The sequence below is a fragment of the Rhopalosiphum padi genome, chromosome 2 (assembly GCF_020882245.1).
Source record: "Rhopalosiphum padi isolate XX-2018 chromosome 2, ASM2088224v1, whole genome shotgun sequence".
Classification (NCBI taxonomy): domain Eukaryota; kingdom Metazoa; phylum Arthropoda; class Insecta; order Hemiptera; family Aphididae; genus Rhopalosiphum; species Rhopalosiphum padi.
Window position 1 is genome coordinate 36,289,804 of NC_083598.1, and position 22,822 is coordinate 36,312,625.

Here is a 22,822-nt window from a genome sequence, read left to right on the forward strand (position 1 = left end):
AAAAAAAGACTAAATATATTCGTAAAGTGTCCAAGAATTTTAATAAATACCTTTTTTAACTAATGAATATATAGGTAACAGTATTATATAATAAATTAATTATGTAATTATAAGTTGTATTCAAAATATTTGATGGTCTTAAGATCAACACCACGAATCTACACCATGACGGTTATAATAATGTTTTAATAAAATCACTCCGAATTCTAAAAAAATTAATTAATTAATATTTTAAATAATAATATGTAAATTAATTTTTGGTTATTTAATGGAAAATTAAATATTTTGAATTTAAAAATGTTCTCCGAAAATATAATAATTTCAACATCAATTATCTATTAACTTCAATTTCAATGAATATACTATTATATTGTATATATGAATAGTAAATATAATATATTCTATGTAATATCATGGACTATATACGTATATTGTGTAACACTAATAAACCATCGATATTCTATATGTATAGTCTATACATACAACCTATGTTTGTTGCTATCAGTGTATTAATCAAAGTTCTATAATTCCATCTGTTTATCACCTTTCAGCACTATATCGGAATTTATTTATAATTCAGATATCAATCTACCAAAACGATATCGTCATAATAGTTGTGCCGAAATGTTTTCGCCAAACTTGGTAAACCTTAATTTTATAGGATCACTCGGTAACGGGGTGAGAAATAATGCAATAACCATTCTTTCGTTGGAAGTTGAAAAAATATAAAAGGTTTTTTAGTAAGGCTTTCTGAACTAATTTAATTAGACATTTTGTTGTACGATTTTTTTTCTTTTTTAAAAAGAAGGTACGATAAATTAATACTAATAAAAGTTGCACTGTAAAACAAAAAATAGTTTATAGAATGTTTAATTTCAATCGATCTTAATATAACTTTTATTAAAATTAATGAAGTAATTACTATAATTAATTTGACGTATACAATATGCCATGTAACATATAATAGTGTTAACTAATTGTTGTTTTATAATTTTAATTATTAAAATTTCTAACCAAATGCAGCTGAATATTGTATTTGTGGTTAGAATGTATATTTTAATGTGTGTACCTATATGAATTCAAGTAATTCGACTAATAAATTTCCATCATAACAGACTGTCAACACATTCCTACCATTTTGATTTGAATTCCTCCCCATCCCCGCTAAATTTCTGTCACCATTCCAGATAGTCAACATTTGCAACTTCAAACGCATAATCTCTTTTAGTTGTATCCTTTGTTTTAAAACAGGATTTATCTATTTTAATGTTGACTCAAATTGGGGTCAATTTAGATGCCTTATAATTAGAGCGAGGGACTTATAACAATAAGATATTTCAGTATATATAAGAGCATATAATATTTACTTCAAAACCTAACAAACAATAACATGAAAATAAAAGATTTTATACAAATATTATTTTTAACAATTCCATAAGTTAATAAAATAATTTGTGTATCTATAAAAATCAATCATACAACGGCACATATTATAACCACTATGAAGGTACGATGCTAGAATAAATCTAAATATAACTTAAATATTGAATTAAATTAATCATTGTTTTTACAATTTATATTACTTTTCAAACTCATAAAATATATGTAACAACAAACAAATTTAAAAAAATAAGAGATTTATAACTAAAAAGCAAAAAAAAGAATGTTTGAATCTTATTTTCTTTTGATAAACATACGATTATACGAGTATGATGTATTGTTTCTTAGTCAGCTATTTTTGTGAACGACTATAACAATTTTTCAAATATTACAAGTGGTTTTCCCTATACCTACATATTAAAATTACTTAAAAAACTCTTCTAACGAATATTATTGTTAAGCATAATGTTATATGTTTTTTTTTTTAAATCCCAGGCTTCATAACTTAAGTCACTTTATTTATAATTCTTTTTTTGCTGTATTTAATTTATTATAAATTTATACCTTTTAATATTACTATACCTATCGTCTACTAGGTATCTTGTATAACTCGTAGAACAACTTCGATTACTTTGATGAAAATTTTTTTTTTTAATCTTTTAATCTTTTATTTTTATATAAAACATTACTATTTGTATTGATTTTTTTGTTAAGTAAATAATTATGAAGTAAAAGAATTATTTTGAGGCCAATAACCATAATATTGTTTACGTTTTATTACAAATAACAAATACATTAATATATTTTGTTGGTGAGGTAAAATTAATCAAATAAATACTGAAATAATTGTTGAATAATTGTTTTAATAATTTTTTTAACTTTTTAAAATTATAAGAATGAATAGTTTTGATACGTTTGATTTCAATCACATAAAAATTGATATTGATTTGGATATAAATAACGTAATCAATTCAATTAGAAATTATCAATGAATTACACAATTAAAAATCTAAAAAAAATAAATCATAGGATTAACGGAAATTTAATCTAGAGTTAAAATCTGAGCATGTCGATGAATACACATATACACATATATTTTTTGTGTATATTATATATCTTTTGAACAGTTTCATATTGATTTATTGTCCTTTTGGGCGAAAAAAACAATTAGGACTTATTTAAAAGTAAAATCTTCTCTTCTGTCGAACTAAAACTTACAATTCGTTGTCTTATATTAATTTTTAAATGCTTAAATTGTGGAAACATGACGTTCTTTTTCAATACATAACTCACATTATTAATTAAATTAAGTAATTCAGGAATCTAAGTAAAAACTGGATAATGAAATTTTTGTCTATAAATAAAAAAATTTCTTTCATTAATTTATGTTCTCATGAAGACTCCCAAATATAAATATATATATTAAAATTTAAATCATTCATTACAGAAATTAATGTAAGGTACTCTAGATAATATTATTTTTTTTAAGTTTCATTATAGATAAATTCACTCTAATAAGTTTGAGTAGGTGGGTATCGCTTTGCTATAAGCATAATATGTATAATATGAACAACAATTGAACGGAGATGGTGGTCTGTCAACTTATAAATATATTTCAGGACAACGTTTTGATATTGCTAATAAAATAATTTATTTTTCTATTAATACTATAGTTTGTTGATATAATTATTGTACTAAAAAAAAAAAAAAAAAAAATTAATTAATATAAATTATATAATAATTCATTTTTAATATTAATATTTAATTATTATAATAGTATAAAATATTTTAATTATACTATATTATATAATTGTTATTACATTTTGAGTCAATACTACCTTAAAATATAAATAGCGGGGGAATAATTCATAATATTAGTACATAATATATAGTAGGTTATAGCTTAAAATGAATCCATATATATTGAAAATGCCATTGTGTTTAGTTAAATTTATAATGTACGTAACCATTTTAAGTTCCCGAGAAAAATATTGATGGTTTTTTATCATTTAAATATCAATAATAAAAACATGTAAAGAACTTTGTAATTAATTATTAAGCTTATTGTTTTATTGTTTACCTTAATTTTTACTTCTAATTAAATATTTCCATTGAAAAGAATAATATTAAAACATAATAATATATTAATAACAGTGGAATTTCCACGAATATGGTGGTATATAATTTATTTATGTTTACTATCTATTACATATCATTTGTCATTCTACTTAAAGTATATACGGTGGGATTTGAATATCTAAGTTTAATCAGCGCTATTGGAGTGACACATTGTTTATCATGTTGTATGTATTGAAATACGGTTCAATATAACTACATTGTATACTTATATATGGTTCGTAAATAACATGGCAAACTAAACAAATGGAATAAATGAGTCTTTTGTATAACATCATAATGTATGATGAATGCTTTTTATTTCTTCAACAGCCAACATAAAACATCTGGGATTAGTATCTTAACAACATTTTAAATATAAAATATAAATTGTCTCTATTAACAGATAAGCTCTATTAAAGGTCAAAACTTTGGTAAAACCATGTGGAATTTGTTTTTAATACGTCACGTATTCTTTTGAGTACCTTAAAAAAAATTTGGGTTATCAATTCGTATAATTTCTATAATCATGTATTTTTTAAATTCATCAGTAAGTACATCTTTATGAATTGCTATTTATTTTTCATCTTATAAATTAATATTTTAAATAATTGATAGGAAAAACAGCAATACCTCTATGGGTTATGTGGCAACCTAACCACTATATGCATTAATAATCAACTATTAACAAGTTTTTTAAGTTTTGGTGATTAAAGTATTAAATATACATTTTAATTTTATAATAAAATCATTTCAAGTATCTTGAAAATGTTATCATGTATGGTAAAATATAATATATTCGTACGGAATAGCGAAAAGTTCCAACGATAATCTTTTTGAATTATAAAATCATTATTTTTTGTTTAAAAATATTAACTTGAAATAACTGTAAACAAAATTTGTGCATTATAAATATTTTTGATATTTTTGGTTTGTCTTAAAAACAACTTATAAGGAACTTTTAAAGCCAACTTTTATAGAATTTTCAAGCTTTAGCTACCAAAACCTAAAGTATTATGCATTTTCAACTAAACAATAATTTGTTAATAAATCTAAAAACTTATTAATTATAGAACTGATTTAAAATATTAATTTTATGGATTTAGTCCATGGAAATCGAATACCTAACGTGTTATAATATAAGGAAAATTAATTAGTCTGTGATACACGATGTTGCTTTAGAGTCAAATCGTATTAATTGAAATTCGACCTTAATCAAATTTTACAGTTATAATATGTATTATTGTAACTATACTTTATATAAGTTTCATTACCAGTTGAAGTTCCAGAACATAAATTTTTTAAAGGATTATTTTTATAGATAACACTAATAACACTTGTTCTTCATGTCTCCCATCCCAATTATTATGGTTACAAATTTACAATGGAACAAATGATTACAATCAAGATTAAATAATAACTTCAATCATAAATATTATAAATATTTCTTTGACTTTAATGATTTACTATGAGGTGTAAAAAAAAAAAAAAATCAAAATTTTGATTACATTTCCTACTTGAACAGTGGTTAACAAGAATTAAGGGTTCGAACGTGTTGTTGAGCTTATTGTTTAGACAAACACTTGTTACCTACCTAAATCCAATTTAATATCCCAGCGGATACGCATAAAATATGACGAAAAACCATGCAAAGAGAAAAAGTGTAATAGCAATGAAATATCATCCAGGATAATATAAGGTTCTAGAATCAATTTACCCATGGATTTAAATCCGTGGTCTGCAGGTAAGAAATACCTAATACAAGGATATTCGCCGTAAACCATTTGAATACATGAATATCTAATGTAGCATAGTTAGTTGAAATGAATTAAAACCTTAAACGTAAATTTTAATAAGCTGATTTTATTATATTATGTGATATCATTTATTTAAATTGTCAAATTTAATTAAACGTGTTCCAAAATTACAAAATATATAATGTATATTTATATAAATATTATATTATATTTATTATGTTCCTACATAAGTACCATAATAATTACATGTTCAAAATATTTTACTAGAAGAATATAGTACATAAACCTAATTGTTAAACATATTCTTGAATAATATTATCAATATTAGTATTCCTTATAAATAATATATTATATTATTATCCACATAAATAATTAATAAGCACGACCATAAACATAAATTTTTTTCAAAATATTTTATCAATAAAATATATACATATATACTATATAATTAGTTGTATAATATATAAGCATTGTCACATCCATTTTCTCTTTAATTTATTCAGATTCGAATTTTTAGAATTTTTAAATGCACATAAAGATTATATTTTTAATTCATTTTTAGATTTTTGGTAGTACTTAAGGAGTGTATATTGATATAAACTCTAGTTTTTCAAATAAAAATCCCAATTCTTTACTGTAAATTATTTATTGAATATATTTTTTAATGTACCTACTCAAAATTCATACGAATAGTTTCTTACTTATTTAAATGTTTTGTACTAAGGATAAGTCTTAAAAATATTTAAAAAAATTGTTTAATAAATGTAATGTTGTATCTATTATTTATCATACTTCGAGTCTTGGACCATTTTTATAAATTATTAATATTTATAGATTAATATTATTTATTAAAAATGGTTTTCCTTTATATACAAATGTATATTTTTATATAAATATATATCACAATAAACCCATTATCATAGGCATGTTATCCTTGGTACATAAATTGAAATATCTAAATTGTCGTTTGAATTTTTATTTTGATCCGTTAACAATATTATTATACGAATAATAACAATTATAACAATATTGTCCGCTAAATAATTTACATTAAAAAAGCCAAAAGGGAAGTTTTCGTTTAAAAAACAGAATTTTGCATTTTAACAACACACTCCAGTACAAAAATTCTTAATAATTGAATGTATGATCTTAAATAATATATATTATCTTATTATCTTAATCAAATATATTAAAATGTTCCTAAAATACAATTTTGAATAAATGCGTTTTTGAAGTAAGCAAAGAAAATAAACATGAATGGTAGTGATTCACCTGTATTCAATTACAGGTAACAATTATTTTCAATATCTACTTTAAAATTATAAGTACATTTTTTATAAATAATGTAACACCAATATATATTGATTCAAATTTACTGGTCTTTGGCATTTCTAAAATTGTGTTTAACTGTGAAGTTTCTGTCGTTTTAATATTTATATCAAAAAAGTACCTAATAAACATCTTTTTAACATTTTTATTACCTACTGCAGCCATTTTGGTACCTACTTAAATTTAGTATACTATATTTTGTAAGATTGTAGGAATAAAAATGATGCATCCCACGAGAAAATATGTGACAAATATAAAATATATTTTAATAAGTTTTTATTTCATATCTGCATTATTTGTTACGATATTATTAGAGAATATTTTATTTAATATAAAAATACAATTGATAATTTCATTAAAAGTTGTGTTTATTAGACGGTTTTAAATAGTTATAGGAAATTAAATTAAAAATTAATCAAACTAATGATTATAAATAGTAATTAATATTTTTTATTTTTATTTTTATTTTTTTACTAAAAAGAATATTTACAAACTATGCTTCGAGTCATAATAAGAAAACTATATATATATATATATATTACATAAAACAATAAAGAATATGATTGTATATATAAGGAGAGAGGCCATTCAGGGATATAACCCAAATTAAAAGTAATAATAATTGATAAAAGTATAAAACATAATATTATACAGTTTTTAAAATTTTTAATAAAATTAAGTTTAATAAAGTAATATTGACAACTTTATGATAATTTAAATTTATTCATAGTTATAATTTTACTTAAATAGATACATAATATATATACAAATATGTATTTTTCTGACAACGTATTACAAATCAGAAACTATAAGAAGTATAAACATTTGACATCGTGGTTGTTAAAATCAATTATTTTGTTTTTTTTTTCATTTATAATGATTTTGATATAAGAAACATTTTTTGACTTTCTAATCAATAAATTTACATATATATATAAATATATATATATATATATATATATATATATATATATATATATATATATATATATATATTAGATAGATTTCAAACGTCATTTTCCGACTTCCATATGTAGGACTTTAAATAGAAGGAAAAGCAGCTGTAAATTAAATTGGTTTTATTCTTCTTCGAAACATTAAGAAAGATACATTGTACGCATTATTCAAAAGTGTCAAATTTTAATGAGATGTCCGTGATATAACAAATAATAAGTGTGTTGAAAAAGATTTATTACGATATATGCACAAGTGTACCTAATAGGTATTCCCCAATAGATTAGTAGCCGCCAGATAAACTTTATTTGTACTTCATAACCTTTCTATTGGAATAGTGATATACGTTGTTATCACTTCAAACAAAATAAAGTAAATACTGAATAGAAAATTGTATAATGCCTCAATTCATAGCACCGTGGGTCGTTACGATTAGCTAAACGCTTCGATAATTTTGAAATGGCGCATATTTTCAAGTGGTAAAGAGAAATTACACGGTAAGTTATGTTTGCGTGAGTTTTATCGCCAAAACCGGTAGACTGGCAAAAATATATTTATTTGGTAGTGGTTTAACGAAACGTACATAACAAGAATAAATGAAACAAAAAAAAAAAATACATGAAATAATATGTATCGAAATTCGAATAACTGTATATACGGCGAACAGTTTTTAAAGTTACAAAAAATATACATATATATTATATACATATAATAAGTTATAAATTATAAAGTTTAATTGTCTACGTTTTAATTTTATCATAAAATAACAACTTAAATATACCTACTTTATTCCAAAACATGAAATAGGCATTGTTTTTTTGTTTTTACTGAATAATATTAATGCATTTCATAGTGTAGTACCTACCTATTAATTTATATCACTTTAAATAAATAAGTTTCTTAGGCTCTTAATTTCTTAAAGTGCGACTACTACCACAAAATTCTTTGCTGACTTTGTGATAAATACGTTTTGAATTTTTATTTTTGCTCACCCAATTAAATCATATTATTAAGGTAAAACAATTTCACTAATAATCATTTATTAATAATCAAATATTCTTATAGCTATCTAACTTAAGTAATTGAATCTTTTCAACAACTTTTTAGGTTCCTACATAATGATAATTTGTTAACCACATAGTTTAACTATACGAAACATGGTTGTAGGCAAATTTAAGAATATCTTAAGTTGCACAAAATTGAAAAGATAAAATAGAACGTTTCGGGCATGTAAGCTTAAATAGTTCTTATTACTAATATATCTAACGTATGTCTAATTGTATTACGCGTCATCAAAACTGATGATAGATGAAAACATAACTCATAATTATTAATTTAATATACATATAAATATATTATTTTTGCTTTACATTTTTTTAATTCAATAATCCAAACTCTAGCTAGCAATCTAAAATTGAAATTATGTTATAATTAATAGTTATAATCATTTAAATGTAGTTAGCAATATGTATTATAATCTTAAACAATATAAATATATTTTTTTAATAAATCAATGTAAATATAATAGAAACGTTAATTATATTTTTTTTAGGACTGTGTGCGAATGAATAATTATTTTCCACATATTAAATTTCTTAAAATCTACACTTAGCATAAGTAACAAAATAAAATATGTCGTTGTTTGTTATTGTGTGATTATATGGACGGCATATAAATAGATATCCTATGACCTGTAGGTAATTGTTCATAAATAGTGTAACTAATAACTATATAATTATTCATAAAACGAAATATATGATTAATAATAACTTAACCTATAATATAAGCAAATCCACTTAGCAATTACCACTATGCTTGTGTTGTTTATATTGGGTAAGAGGCGTTATATAGAGCAGTTAATTGGGTACCACTCTTTTGGATTCTAAATGGATATATTATACCGTAGCTACTGTTACAAAATCTTCAAATTCCGATAAAACATTCATAAAAATTCTGCTGAACAGCAATTTTAAATTTAAATAAATTGATTCAACTCATTTTATTTATATTTATAGAATATATAGTAGATTTGAAAAATGTAGTTTTTCAATTTGACTAAAATGTTACGATTTTAATATTTAACTCAACATGGTTAAAATGTTGTTATACAAAAATTTAAAAAAATCAATATTTAGATATTCCTTGAACAGTTGAATTATTCAACCACCGATATCACGACAAACGGTTTTTGGGAATCTAATTTTTATTTGAAATCGAAGAAAAAAATTACCCTATATTTAATAGATTAAAATATATGTATATCATTTTTTCTCTGGCACCCCCTTTTTCAAGTCATGACATTTGTACTTTCCGAGATGGAGTCATTTTTTTAGTGTATGCTGAAGAAAAGGCTATATCTTCTTTCAAAATATATAACTCTATAAAAAAAAATCTTTTATATTTAGTTGTGTAAAAAGCCCACATTGGCGGTAGAGACATTTATATATAACACTTTATCAAATGCCATATCATTTATAATAATTTATTTTATTATTTATATGTACCTACCGTATTATAATATTGTCTTATAATCCTTCGATTCGATGTATAACACTTGAAATTAAACTACAAAAATTAACTATTTGCATAATATACTATAATATTATAATATTCTTTATAACAAATTTTATATAACATGCATATTTTACTTTTGTATAACTATGTATACAATATTATTTCATTTTATAGAATGACATATTACTATATTATGTTATATTATTATGAAAAATTAAGAAATTTAATCATCAAACACAAATGCTTGTATAAATACCTTATGTGTAAACATTTTTTATCGGATCTTTTGGAAAAAAACCATATATTAGGGAAATTAATTGCAAAAGTATTTATTATAAGTACAATAGCAATATTCATTTATCTTTATTTATTTATTGACTACGATATACAATATGTTTATCGACTGAAGTAGTTGGAATGAGACTATTTGGTTTAATGTTGTTTAATTTTTTAAGTATTATTTTTTATTTTATGCCAAAAGATTGTTGCTAAGATACACATTTTAAAATTAATGAATCATTTATATTTAATCCTCATCATCTAATTGACCAATCTTCATGATTACTTTAGACAGAGTGAAATTTGTCTCTTACCTTACATTATTAAAACAATAAAATAAAGAGTTTATTTTAATTTAATATTTCTTTTCATTACACGGATATTGCCATGGTTTAATTTAATGAGATATTTTATCTTCAAGTTTAGTGAAGATTTCCGAATAATTATCTCATTTATATCGTACAAAAAATTATACAAATTTAAAAAACTTAATCTCTGAGTTATAGTCTAAGAATGTAATATTTTCAAACTAATAATGTTTATAAATTTGATAAAATAAAGAACTTTTACTTATAATTTATTTTTAGAACATAATAGAGCAAGTTTAATAAATTGAATGATTGTAATATATAAATATATTAAAATATTATAAACTTTGCAGAAAATGTTATTCATAGGTACCCATTATGTATAATTATATTACTTTTAAATTGTTTCATTTTAGTTTTTAATAGAAATTACAAGTATTTAGATTTTATAAAACTAGTTTTGCATTTTAGATTGAATTTATTATAAATATAGGGGCAAATAATTATTAATAATTAAACATTTTTGACAATAATATTATTACAGATATTTTTACTTGAATCTGCGGTGTAATAACAAAAACCATATTTGAGAGATAAAGTAGAAATTAATTGGTACGTATTCAAATACATTACATATTCATTGCTTTTATATAAAGGTAACATGAATATTTTGTGTTACCTTTATAGTTGAATTTCGAATGCAAGACCTTGAATTTGATTCGGGTTTGCACTATAAAAGGCTTAATAAGATTGGCACTAAGAGACAAATTATTAATTAATAATAGAAAAATGATTAATTTCTAGTTCGTGCGCTGAAAAAAATATTTAGCATAGTATAATATTATATGATATAAATTAATAAATGTATATAAATATTAAATACTCATTTAATTTTCATTATTGAATATAGTACATATGATACATGCATTTTATATCTTAATAGTATCATTATAGTAGCACCTTTTGATTTAATAAATGATAACACGATTTTAAAGTTAATCAAATTATTTTTAGTATCATTAAACTTAAATTTAAGTTTATTAGATAATGATAAATTTTAAAAATATTTTATTGTTATTATTATTTAATATCAATTCGATTCTTAATTAAAATAGTCAAATAATCTGAAAATTTTCAGAAGTGCTTATGTATACTCATCTCACTTAAGCATATTGATGCTTGAAGCTTTAAGATTTTTGGTTTGTAGTAGCTTAATGCGCTACAGCAATTTGTTATGTTTACTGCATGCCCTAACAAAAATATCTTTCCTCTCTATTCCCATCTTTTATTTCACTTTTTATAAGTCATCAATTCCCACGAGAAATACCTTCTACCCACTACCACTGTTAACCTTATCGACTTATCTTTCGTTTTAACCATTTTTCTACGATTTTCTAGTCCTTCTTTTATTCAAAATGTATATATTTTACAAGTGTAACCTAAAAAAGAATCGAATATAACATTATTATACTAGAGAGTAGGCGTAGCCTTTTGCAGCAGTTTTACAATAAACTCAAAACACATCAGTTGATCATAACTTATGATCTGATAAGCTTATGATTCATAAGCTAAGATTAATTAATACGAAATATTATGGTTGACTTAAGTCTATAACACATAATTTATTAACATATATTATGATAATTGTTCAATGATCTACCTACAATTGCATTATTATTTTAATGATATAAAATTAAAATCGACCAGATTTAAGTTATATCAGGATATTAATTGTTTGTAATAAAAATATAAAATGACGTATTTAACAATTATATGTGAATAATAAGATTATAATTTTTAAGAATATCCAAACTACTTAAATTAATTTAAGGCCTAATTATAGTATTATACATATTAATATATTATGAATAAATTATGAAACTTAACCTATAGGTACTTATTTAAAGTAATGTTATAATTATGAATGTGAAATTATATAATCAATCCAATAAGTCACATTTTCCGAGGAGCATCTAAATAATAATAATAAAAAAATAATAATATGCTATCATTATAATAATGTACTATTATTGATTCTATACCAATAACTTTATCTTGATCTAATTGTAATATTTAAAAATTATAAAATGTTCAGATATTTTATTTTTAAATTAAAAACTGTCAAACTACTAACATTAAAATATTTTATAAATAATAATGCTTATCATATTTTTAAGTTTAAAAAAAACTTATCTTAAATTATGATCGTTAACATTAATATTATTATATCTTATATCTATAATCTATATCACACAAATTAAAATGTATATTTCACAATCTTTAGAATTAAATATTTCATTAGGTACTATTTTTTATTAATGACAATATAAAATGTTCAGTGATCTAAACTTTTAGTTTTATTTAAATACTTGTAGTTAGTTAGCTTTGTAGTTATCCTAAAATTAGAAGTTTTTTAAGTATAATAAATATAAGCGAAATTGAACTTCAATTTATTTTTAATAACAAAACTTTGATATTTAAAAATTGTAAAAATTAAATAATCTTCTCCACTTATTATAAAATTCCATTAAAACTTGTATTGGTACTGTTCCATTTACTTAATATTAAACGTTATTTTACAATATAATAATATATACCTAGCTATTGACAAATTAAAAATATTTAATTTTTTTTTGTAGATTCAGAGCAGGTGAAGAATACTTGTATATTTGTAATTTGTTTTAAAAAAGTTTTCAAAAGTTTTCAAAAATTTTAGTGTTATATTTATATTTTACTAAATATTAAGAAGATTTACCGATAAATGTCAAAACATTATGAAAAACTGTAGAAGTGATAGTTTTAACTAAGCTCCAACGCTCAAAATTGTTTTTTAAATACTATTTGTTACTTTTAAAACTATCATTAAACACAAGACTATATATTGAGCAGAGATGAATAAAGTAATACGATTTATTAATATAAGGTCTTATAACTGTCCGTCAATTTAAAAGATATTTTTACACTACCGAAAATTATTAACTTTTAATATTGCTATTCTTTAATATTAACGATCGATGCTAAAAACATCTAAGAAATCAACACTTGTGATCCCCATAGAATATATTTTATTAAATGAAATAAGTGTCGAGAATTTATTTTTGGTTTAAGGTTTTAGGTTTTCTTTTATTGCGATAGCTTAAAGTTTCATTTTGTTGTGTAATTAAATTTACGGTGGCAAAACACACTCACACCGTTTTCACTTTTGATTACTTCACTAGAGGTGGTGCCTGTTGGGAATCTATGTAACATAGTAACATACCTATTCCCTAGCACCATCAGGAGAATGATAATACTTTGTAGCTCTTGAGGTTCAAGCTATAACACTTAGGACATACAACTAAACTTTGACCGTACAAAAAATGAATTTAAAATAAATGGTAATAATAATTTAATTTATTAAAATTATAATATATTATAATAAGTATAATAATATATAAGCAAGACGATATAAATATATAATATTATAACCTACTTAATCATTACATAATAAATAACAATACTTACTTGTGATTTTCATTTATGATAAAAAAAATTATAGAAAAATTTATAGTTTATTATTAAAACTCGAGTATTTGATAATACTTCATTAGTGTTTATGATAATAAATAAAATAGTTATAGAATATATCATTATACGACAAAAATATACTATTAATCCACAATGACATGTTATTCCAATAAAATTTCAAAAATTATAAAGATATTTTCAAAATTATTCTGTGAGATTTTATATTTATGAGCTATAAAATTAATAAACATAAGCTTTTAACAAGTAAACTTTTAAGCAGAGCACTCACTGTTTTATTTTGATCGTCTTAAGGGACTAAAACTAAAGTATCCATATTAGTTTGATTAATTTTAATTGATAAATAAATATAATTTAGATCTTAAAAACATTTAATAGAAATAAATAATTATGTCTTGATATTATATTAGCATATTTTTATTAAAATATCTGGTGTACTGAAAAATTAATTATTTTTATTATTCAAATATTTTCTTTAAAAATATGTATCTTTTAATTAATTATAATTTATAATTTTTTCTTTTATTTTTATGTATATATCTTTTTTTACAGATAAAAAAAAATATTAAATTTTCATTGAAAATAAAATTATTTAGAAATCAACAATTGTTTAAATAATTTAAATAAATTAAATATGTATGATTTTTACCTGAAGTAGATAATTAATAATATTTTTAATAAAAACTAATGGACATTATATTACATATGTATAATGTATATTGTATATTAAATAATAAAAATAATGATATGAGAAAACAGTTATAATCAGCGTTTCTGAAAAAAAAATTTTTTTAATATTTATAATATAATTTAATCATAAATAATATAAAAAAAATCTGATTTATTATCATTGAGTTTTATTAATTAATTGTTTTTTATTTAAAATGTTAAAGGAAAATATGTTTCAAAACGTTTTAAAGTAAAATATTGAACCAATATATTATACTATACAAGCATTTAAACATTATACTGTAGAAGTGAGTGTGCTAAATCACATATTTTTAATACATTTCTATGCCCGTAAAACTTTAAATTTTGTTAATCATTTAACTATTTCTTTAATTAAAAATAAATTATTAATAAACAGAATTTAAACTTAAAATAAGGCTTATATCAAAAAAAATAGTATAAGTCTTATAAGTTAAATACGATTACCTATGATAATAAAAGAAACATATTGACGTTTAAAGTTTTATGTCAACTTATTAAATCATTAGTTAGCCTTATGCTGCCAAACAGTCAATCGAAGATTTTGTTACACTTTTGCTATTTCATAAAAAAGAGTTAACCTAAGACTATTTTTTAGATTCTGTGAAGAGCAATAAATTTATAGATTATACAATGACGTGTATGTTTTTATATGTATTCATTTATTATACATATAATAAAAAAACTAAATTAATATTAAATCCAAATATATTCGTTAGATAAATTTAAATTTACTTCCGTTTTAAATAGGAAAATAGACAATTAAAAAAAAAAAAATTCTATTATTCAAATATTTTAAGAATGTTTAATATTTTTTTTATTTACTTTAAGAGTTATACTAGAGTTATATTTGAAAATATTTACCAAAACACAGTATGTTAAGAAATATGCCATAGAAAATGTGTTTTGACTTTGATATAATTCTTATTTTTAACAAAAGGCATCTTAGATATTTCTAATGAACTATTCTTTTGTAAACATTCTATACTACGTGTTATGAATTTTTGTCGGTAAAAATATATAATGAAAAAGTTTAGAAACAAATAGCACTTTAAGGCGTCGCGTGTATGCTACAATGACAAAACTATTTTCACTTTAACATAATATATATTATAATATATGTACCTATATATTTATAACCATCTTAATTTTATATGAATTATTTATAAAAAGACTTATTATAAAAGGTTTTGAAAGAGTTCAGTTAAGAGTTTTCTTAAATGTTTTATCTAAACTAAGCTAAAATAGAGCTTAAATAATAATTGTTATCAACATTTGAGCTACAAATGATTATAATAAAAAAAATATTTAACTACTTTAACAAAAATATATAATGAACCATATACTTATTATATTTTTTTAAATTTTTAACTAGCTTTAAAAAATAAAAATTTGATCAAGATTGTACTTAAATCAAATATTTTAAACATCTTTAAATAGCTCAAAAAGTATCAACATACTTTGAAAATTAGATTATGTCTAGAAAATTAATATAAAGATTTTCATGGACAATTTAAGTTCGATTATATTTTCATTTTGAATTACATAAAAGAACAAGATAGATTATTTTAAAAGTTGATGTATAAAAAATTAAAAATATTTATGTTTTTCTGATATTTTTCAACTATTTTTCTCAATTAATGAAAAAAGTACTGGGAATTTTCTACTTTTTTCGATCTAATTTTCCAATAAATACCACACTTAACATTCAAAATTTAAGCATTATTTCTGCTTTTTATGTTTCCAAACATCAGAAAAAAACTCATCATTATAAAATCAAAACATTTATTGTCTGCTCAAAATATAAAAGAAGATAAAAGAAATGCTTTCAATATAATATAATATAATTCGATTAAATTTAAACTCACATTTTTCATACTCAAATATAAAAAAAAACATCACGTAGTTTTAAATACAGTCGTTAAAAAAATTATCATATAAATACTACTGTTATTGCTGATTTTATAATAAAATGTACATTTAATTTTGATAGTTGATAATAAAAGTTCGTACTTTATAGGATTTTTTGACGTTTTCTTGTCTAAAACGAATCTTTTTCAGCTACAAAGTTGATTCATATTACGCAAAATAAATAAATAAAATTGGATTTTGCTTTTCTTATTTTATTAATTTTGACTATTTGCAAATATAAATGAATGTTTATGAATATTTACTATTCCTCATTCACTGATAATTATCCTAATTTTTTATCTTTTGATTGTTATACAAAGATGTGAGATATAAAATCGGTTTATTATGAAAATCAATAATGATAAATTTCTTGATACAAAAATTAAGCTCAAAATTGTAAAATTATTCATTTTTATAAAATAAAATAAAATAGATTTGTTAATATTTCATTGCATTTCAAATTACTAGAAAAAATATATACTCAAATATCGATTAATGTCTTTCATTATGTATTTATATATAAGATAAATAAACTATACCATTAATTAATAATACTTATTTTGTTAAAAATTAAAAATACACTGGTTGGCCTTTTTACATTTTTAACATGTTTTTTACATGTATTTAATTAAAATTATCCTTTACTTTAAAAATATACTAATGAATATTATTGTTAACTTTGAATGTTCCAAATTAATTTTTTAAATTACGTAATATTCACGAATCAGCCATTACGCATTTGTTTATTTTAAGCATATTTATATATTTATTATAATTTAATACATAATTTTTCATTTTATATGGATTAAGTATTTAAAATTTACAAAATGTATAAGAAAAATCAAGTTATTAATTTATGAATATTTTTCGATTTATTAAAAGCGATTCTTAACTCTACATAATATATTATATTTAATAGTTATCCCGGTGCTGTGGTAAACTTTAAATTCTTCTGACTTAATCTAAACTATACAATGTGCATAGTACTACTCCAACATTGTGTCAGATTATTAACAATAATAAATAGAAATGGATATTGAAAAACTTTAGAAAATTTTAACATCATTAATTCAATATTATATTTATTTAGTGGTATCTTGTACACTAATATAATTTATTGAAAAATGTTTTATTTAAATCGTTATTTTTTTTTAGTAATATATCATATTATATTGACGTATTATTTTAAGAACAATTTGAGCATTACACAATATTATTATGTTGTGTTGATTAATTTTATTATTACTTCTTAGTGATTTTATATTAATACCTTAATTAAAAGAAATATTTGATCTTCGGCAACTTTTATTGAGATATAGTATGATTTGAATATCTGTATACATTTTTTTTTTATTATTATTATACCCTAGACAGAAGATGCCAGTGGGTGTGATTTAGAGATATGATTTATAATATATACAACGTTAAGAAAATATCGGCATATTATTTTTATGAGTAAAACTTGAAGTTATTAATTTTGTTAAGTTAATTTTGATGTAATATATAATAACTCTACAAAAAAAGTAGTTGAATGCAGTAGTTAGAATTATGCGTTGGTTGTATAGTTACCTAAAACTTACAAATGTAAAGTAAAAAGTAAAAAGTACTCTATGTTAACTACAATTTATATTCTAGTATAATATTTTCTAAGTAAGATACAAAATTACTTTCGTAATAGACTTAATAGTCAACAACCAAAATCTCTCTAAAAACAGACTACATTATAAAACAAAATATATTAAAGTAAATTAATTATTAAATATTATATTATTTTCAAATACTTATTTGATTTTTCAACTATTAAGAAGTATTTTGTAATAATAACAACCTATTATTTTTGTTTTAGAAAAACTTAAAATAAAATAATGATATTATAAAGTTGAAATTAAGTATTAAGTACATTTAAAAAATGGAAAATGTCTTTTTATGTATAGTAGGTAGATACCCTAATATTTTTTAATATGTAAATTATAATATAAAATAAGTTTTATAATATTATAATACATACTATAGAACTTACTAGTGGTTTTATCAAGTTTTCTTTAAAAACCCATTGTATTTCAAAAGAATTTCACTTTTTTTTTATATAAAAATGATTTTAAAAAAAGGAAAAAAATCTATCATATTGTTGACATTTTATACAAAAACCAACAATTTTGTCCAAAATGTCTGCAATACGCATTATAGCAATATCCGTTATATCAAACAGTAATACCTACCATAATACACTTTTGTTTCTCAAAAGTCCAAATTGCTGCTGACGGCTGATTCTTGTATACACCATACACGTACAATATAACATAGTCTATCACGTACAACTTGACAATCCGGACACATAACATATTTTATACAATGATATATTTACGACGGATATTACATTAGGACATTATATGATATATTAATATAATGTATATATGTTAAATAGTATCTCTTAACTTACTGATCACTGAAGTGGTTAATATCATGTATTCACTAATGGTGATAATAATGTTTTATGTAATCAATATGTTAATGATACTATCTGTTAACTACTACCAATGGCCACTGATGTCAAGACTCAAGGGTATTTTTAAAATAAAAAAATGCCTTATACCATAAGGCTTATAGATACATATCGTGTAAATATAATACATATTAAAAAACGATATTACCTGTAATAACTAATAACTAACATTGTAAATCGTCTGTTCTAATATTATGTGTTTTATATGATACAAATAAAATAATATTATAATAAATAATACAATACAAATTGTATATAATTTAAACGTTTAACTCCTAACGCCAAATATAATGAGAGTAAGTATTTTTTTTTCGATTTATTTAACTCATTTAATAATGTCTAATAAAACAGAGTAGAAGATTGCAATGCTCAAGTAAATCGGCGTAACTTAAATATCATATTTTATTAATTATAGTCGATAGGTACTTGAATAGAGTACGATCAATAATATCATTAGAAGATAATGTGTATAAAAAATAAACGTGAATTCAAAAATAAAAAAATTGTTAACACAACTTTCAACGATGTGTATATCGTATCATTGTCCCTTATAAATTATAATAAGTATAATAACTGAACTTTTAGGTATAGGATTCCGTCGGACGTCCGTTTTCAGCACGTATGACTGTATAATATGACGTATATATATATAATAGAAGTGGCGCCATTTGAGGGGGTAAAGGGTATACTTTGCAATGCACTTTACTGCATCTTATTGGCCTGCCATAAAATATACAAACGTGATGAAGGCCTACGTGATAAAGTTAAAATATTATATAAAAACCATAATGCGTAGAATTTAATATGATATGTCTAGAGGTAATATATATTTATTATTCATATAGATATATATTACATATACAGGTATATTACTTTACTTGATATTTATTACACATACGCATGAAAAAATCCATTTCTAACATCCAACTTTTCAAATTGTTTTTAATCCGTTAAAATATTAAATAAATAACTTCTGCATATATGCGCCATTTATACATAAAATAGATACCTATGTTGAATAAATACGATGAATAAAGAGCAACCAGCAAATGATGAAAAAAACTGATCTGATTAAATTTTGATATCTCAAATAGCGCCACTGGATAATGGTATGCACATTACTGAATACACGACTGTCGACTGAAAATTATTGTAAACTATTACATAATACTATTATTAACCGTTTGAACCGGTTGATGCAGTATATGATGAAAAACATAAGTACGTTAAATATTTTTTCATAAGTACATCAATCAATATACACATGCATTAAATGTGTTAATAAATTGTGTATATTGTATATGGTAATAGTATTTTAGTATAAAATATATTATAATATTATCTAGATTAACACTTAGACTGTAGACTAAACTAGGTATTTAATATCCACACTAAACACGTTAAACAACCGTTCTCGTCAAATACGTCTTCACCTCACTCCGTTAGTCTCAAAAATAAACCTTTTCTATAAAAGAATCTTATTCAAATAAATATGGATTCGTAATTAGAGATGGAAACTCGTTAATTTTACCCGGCAAATTCTAATGATTAGTTTAATTTACATACATATTTTAACGATATTTTTTACCATCAAATTGAGTAATTTCTCTTTTCAGTTGTTTTCATGTGTACAATAACATTATTTTAATAACATTTGACCACGGGTACAAGTGGAGGTGTAACATAATATTTTTATAAAGGTAAACTAAGATAATATTAGAATAACAAGCGTGTTAATATATTTATAATTTATAATAGTAATATTGATATTCACTGGTTATTAACTGATATAACTAATGAAATAATAAAATTATTAAGTTCTTATTTTCTTAATACCTAAATTTATGAAATAAAAACACTATACACTATTATACCTAATACCTATAAAAATAATGTACGTAAGTTGTTACCTCACATTTTTTTACAGAAAACTACCATCACATGGTATTCAGCTATGATGAAAAACAAAACCCACCAACATCAATAAAATTAAATTATTCCAATATCCAAATGCCTTCATCAAATAACCAAAGCTCATTCGTACTACGTCTCAAATTAAACTCTCCATACAGATATTTCTACCCGAACAGTAAACAAAGTTAATTTACCTAGGTACATACAATTTAAAATCTTCACAACCATCGCATCCTCCTAATCCCAGAACTGTCCGTTCCCACTATTCCAGATGACCCCCGAAAAGCGAATCTAACACGGTGTCGAAACCTACTGATTGACTAACTTCCACTATCCCGCGTCATGAAGTTCCATCAATAGATGTCCTCGAAGTCCTTAATCTATAGAAATTTTAGCTAAGGTATTATTATTTTTTATGAACCTTATAAACATAATTTGCCCTTATTGTAAAAATATTGTACTGTTCTAAATGTTTAAATAAAAAATACAATATTAATGTGCATCATAGGTAGCAGTGGCGGATTTAAGGCTCCCGTCTCCTTGACTGCAGTTATATTACGTATGTAAGGCCTATAAAATCAAATCCTAAATATTGTGTTTAACAAATTATATGAGATGAATAAATAATAATATGATAATTTTGCCTCCCCCTCAAAAAAAAAAAAAAAAAAAATCCTAGATCTGCCTGTGATGTATACCTCTGACACACGTGTGCCCGTCGAGAAACTCTTGCCGGAGGTCCTTGAGCTCCCTGACTCGGGCCGCTTCCTCCGGTGCCTCGATGGCAGAGAACACAAATGCTCCGACTGCCAAGAACGACACGTAAAAGCCGATGAACACCAACAGGCGTACGGTGGCCGGCGACCACATGGCGACCGCGCGGCGCGTGCGGCGGTCCGCGCTAATGCCGGGCGGCGCGTGGCGCGCTTCGCTGACGCGGTGGTCTCGTCATCGCAACACGGTCGGCCGGTGACTGACTGCCGGGCGGCGCAGCGTCGCGCCCCGAGGACGCCGACGGCGGCAGCCCTTTGGTGTGTAATAATAATAATAATAATAATAATAATATATATACGCTACTCACCCGAGACACCCTCGCCCTTACACTCCCCTCTGGCACACCACTCATCCCCCGCCTACCCTTTCCCGCTCTTCACGTGTGTGTATATATATATATATACATACATACCTACTATTTTATAGTCCCACCACCATTCGCCAAAAGTAACGCCTCGCAGCCAATCCAACGTCCGATGGCGCCAACGAAATTACAGAACCTTCCTAAGGGCATCTTTATATGCGGACGTATATTATAGGTATTGCGCGCCACGTATTTATATAATATACAATACATGGACGGATCGGCAGTTTGTAAATAATAGTAGCCATAGGTATACGTGTCTCCGTCCGGATCCATTATTGTTGCTCTATCGGACTGGTGTGACGCAAAAACGATTGATTTCAAACTTATCGCCGTTAAATATTGAAACAGATTTAACAATCCGATTATATGCTGAATATATTATTCACGAATAGGAGAACTGCTTTAATATCATCACTTTGCTGTTAACGTTTTATTCGGGTGATCGATTATTAAAAAATATTAAGAGAATAAAGAGTAAATTCTA

General features: G+C 23.2%; 1 protein-coding gene across 1 annotated transcript in view; it reads right to left on the reverse strand.

The window, feature by feature from the left end:
• The window catches only part of LOC132922709 (potassium channel subfamily K member 1-like), a 35,886-nt gene extending 13,725 nt beyond the window's left edge, over window positions 1-22,161 (reverse strand). Inside the window, exon 1 of the mRNA XM_060986361.1 lies at window positions 21,896-22,161. Within this exon, the coding sequence (XP_060842344.1) occupies window positions 21,896-22,067 (172 nt within the window). The 5' untranslated portion in view covers window positions 22,068-22,161. The remainder of the gene's footprint in view (window positions 1-21,895) is intronic.
• Between the last annotated feature and the right edge of the window lie 661 nt (window positions 22,162-22,822).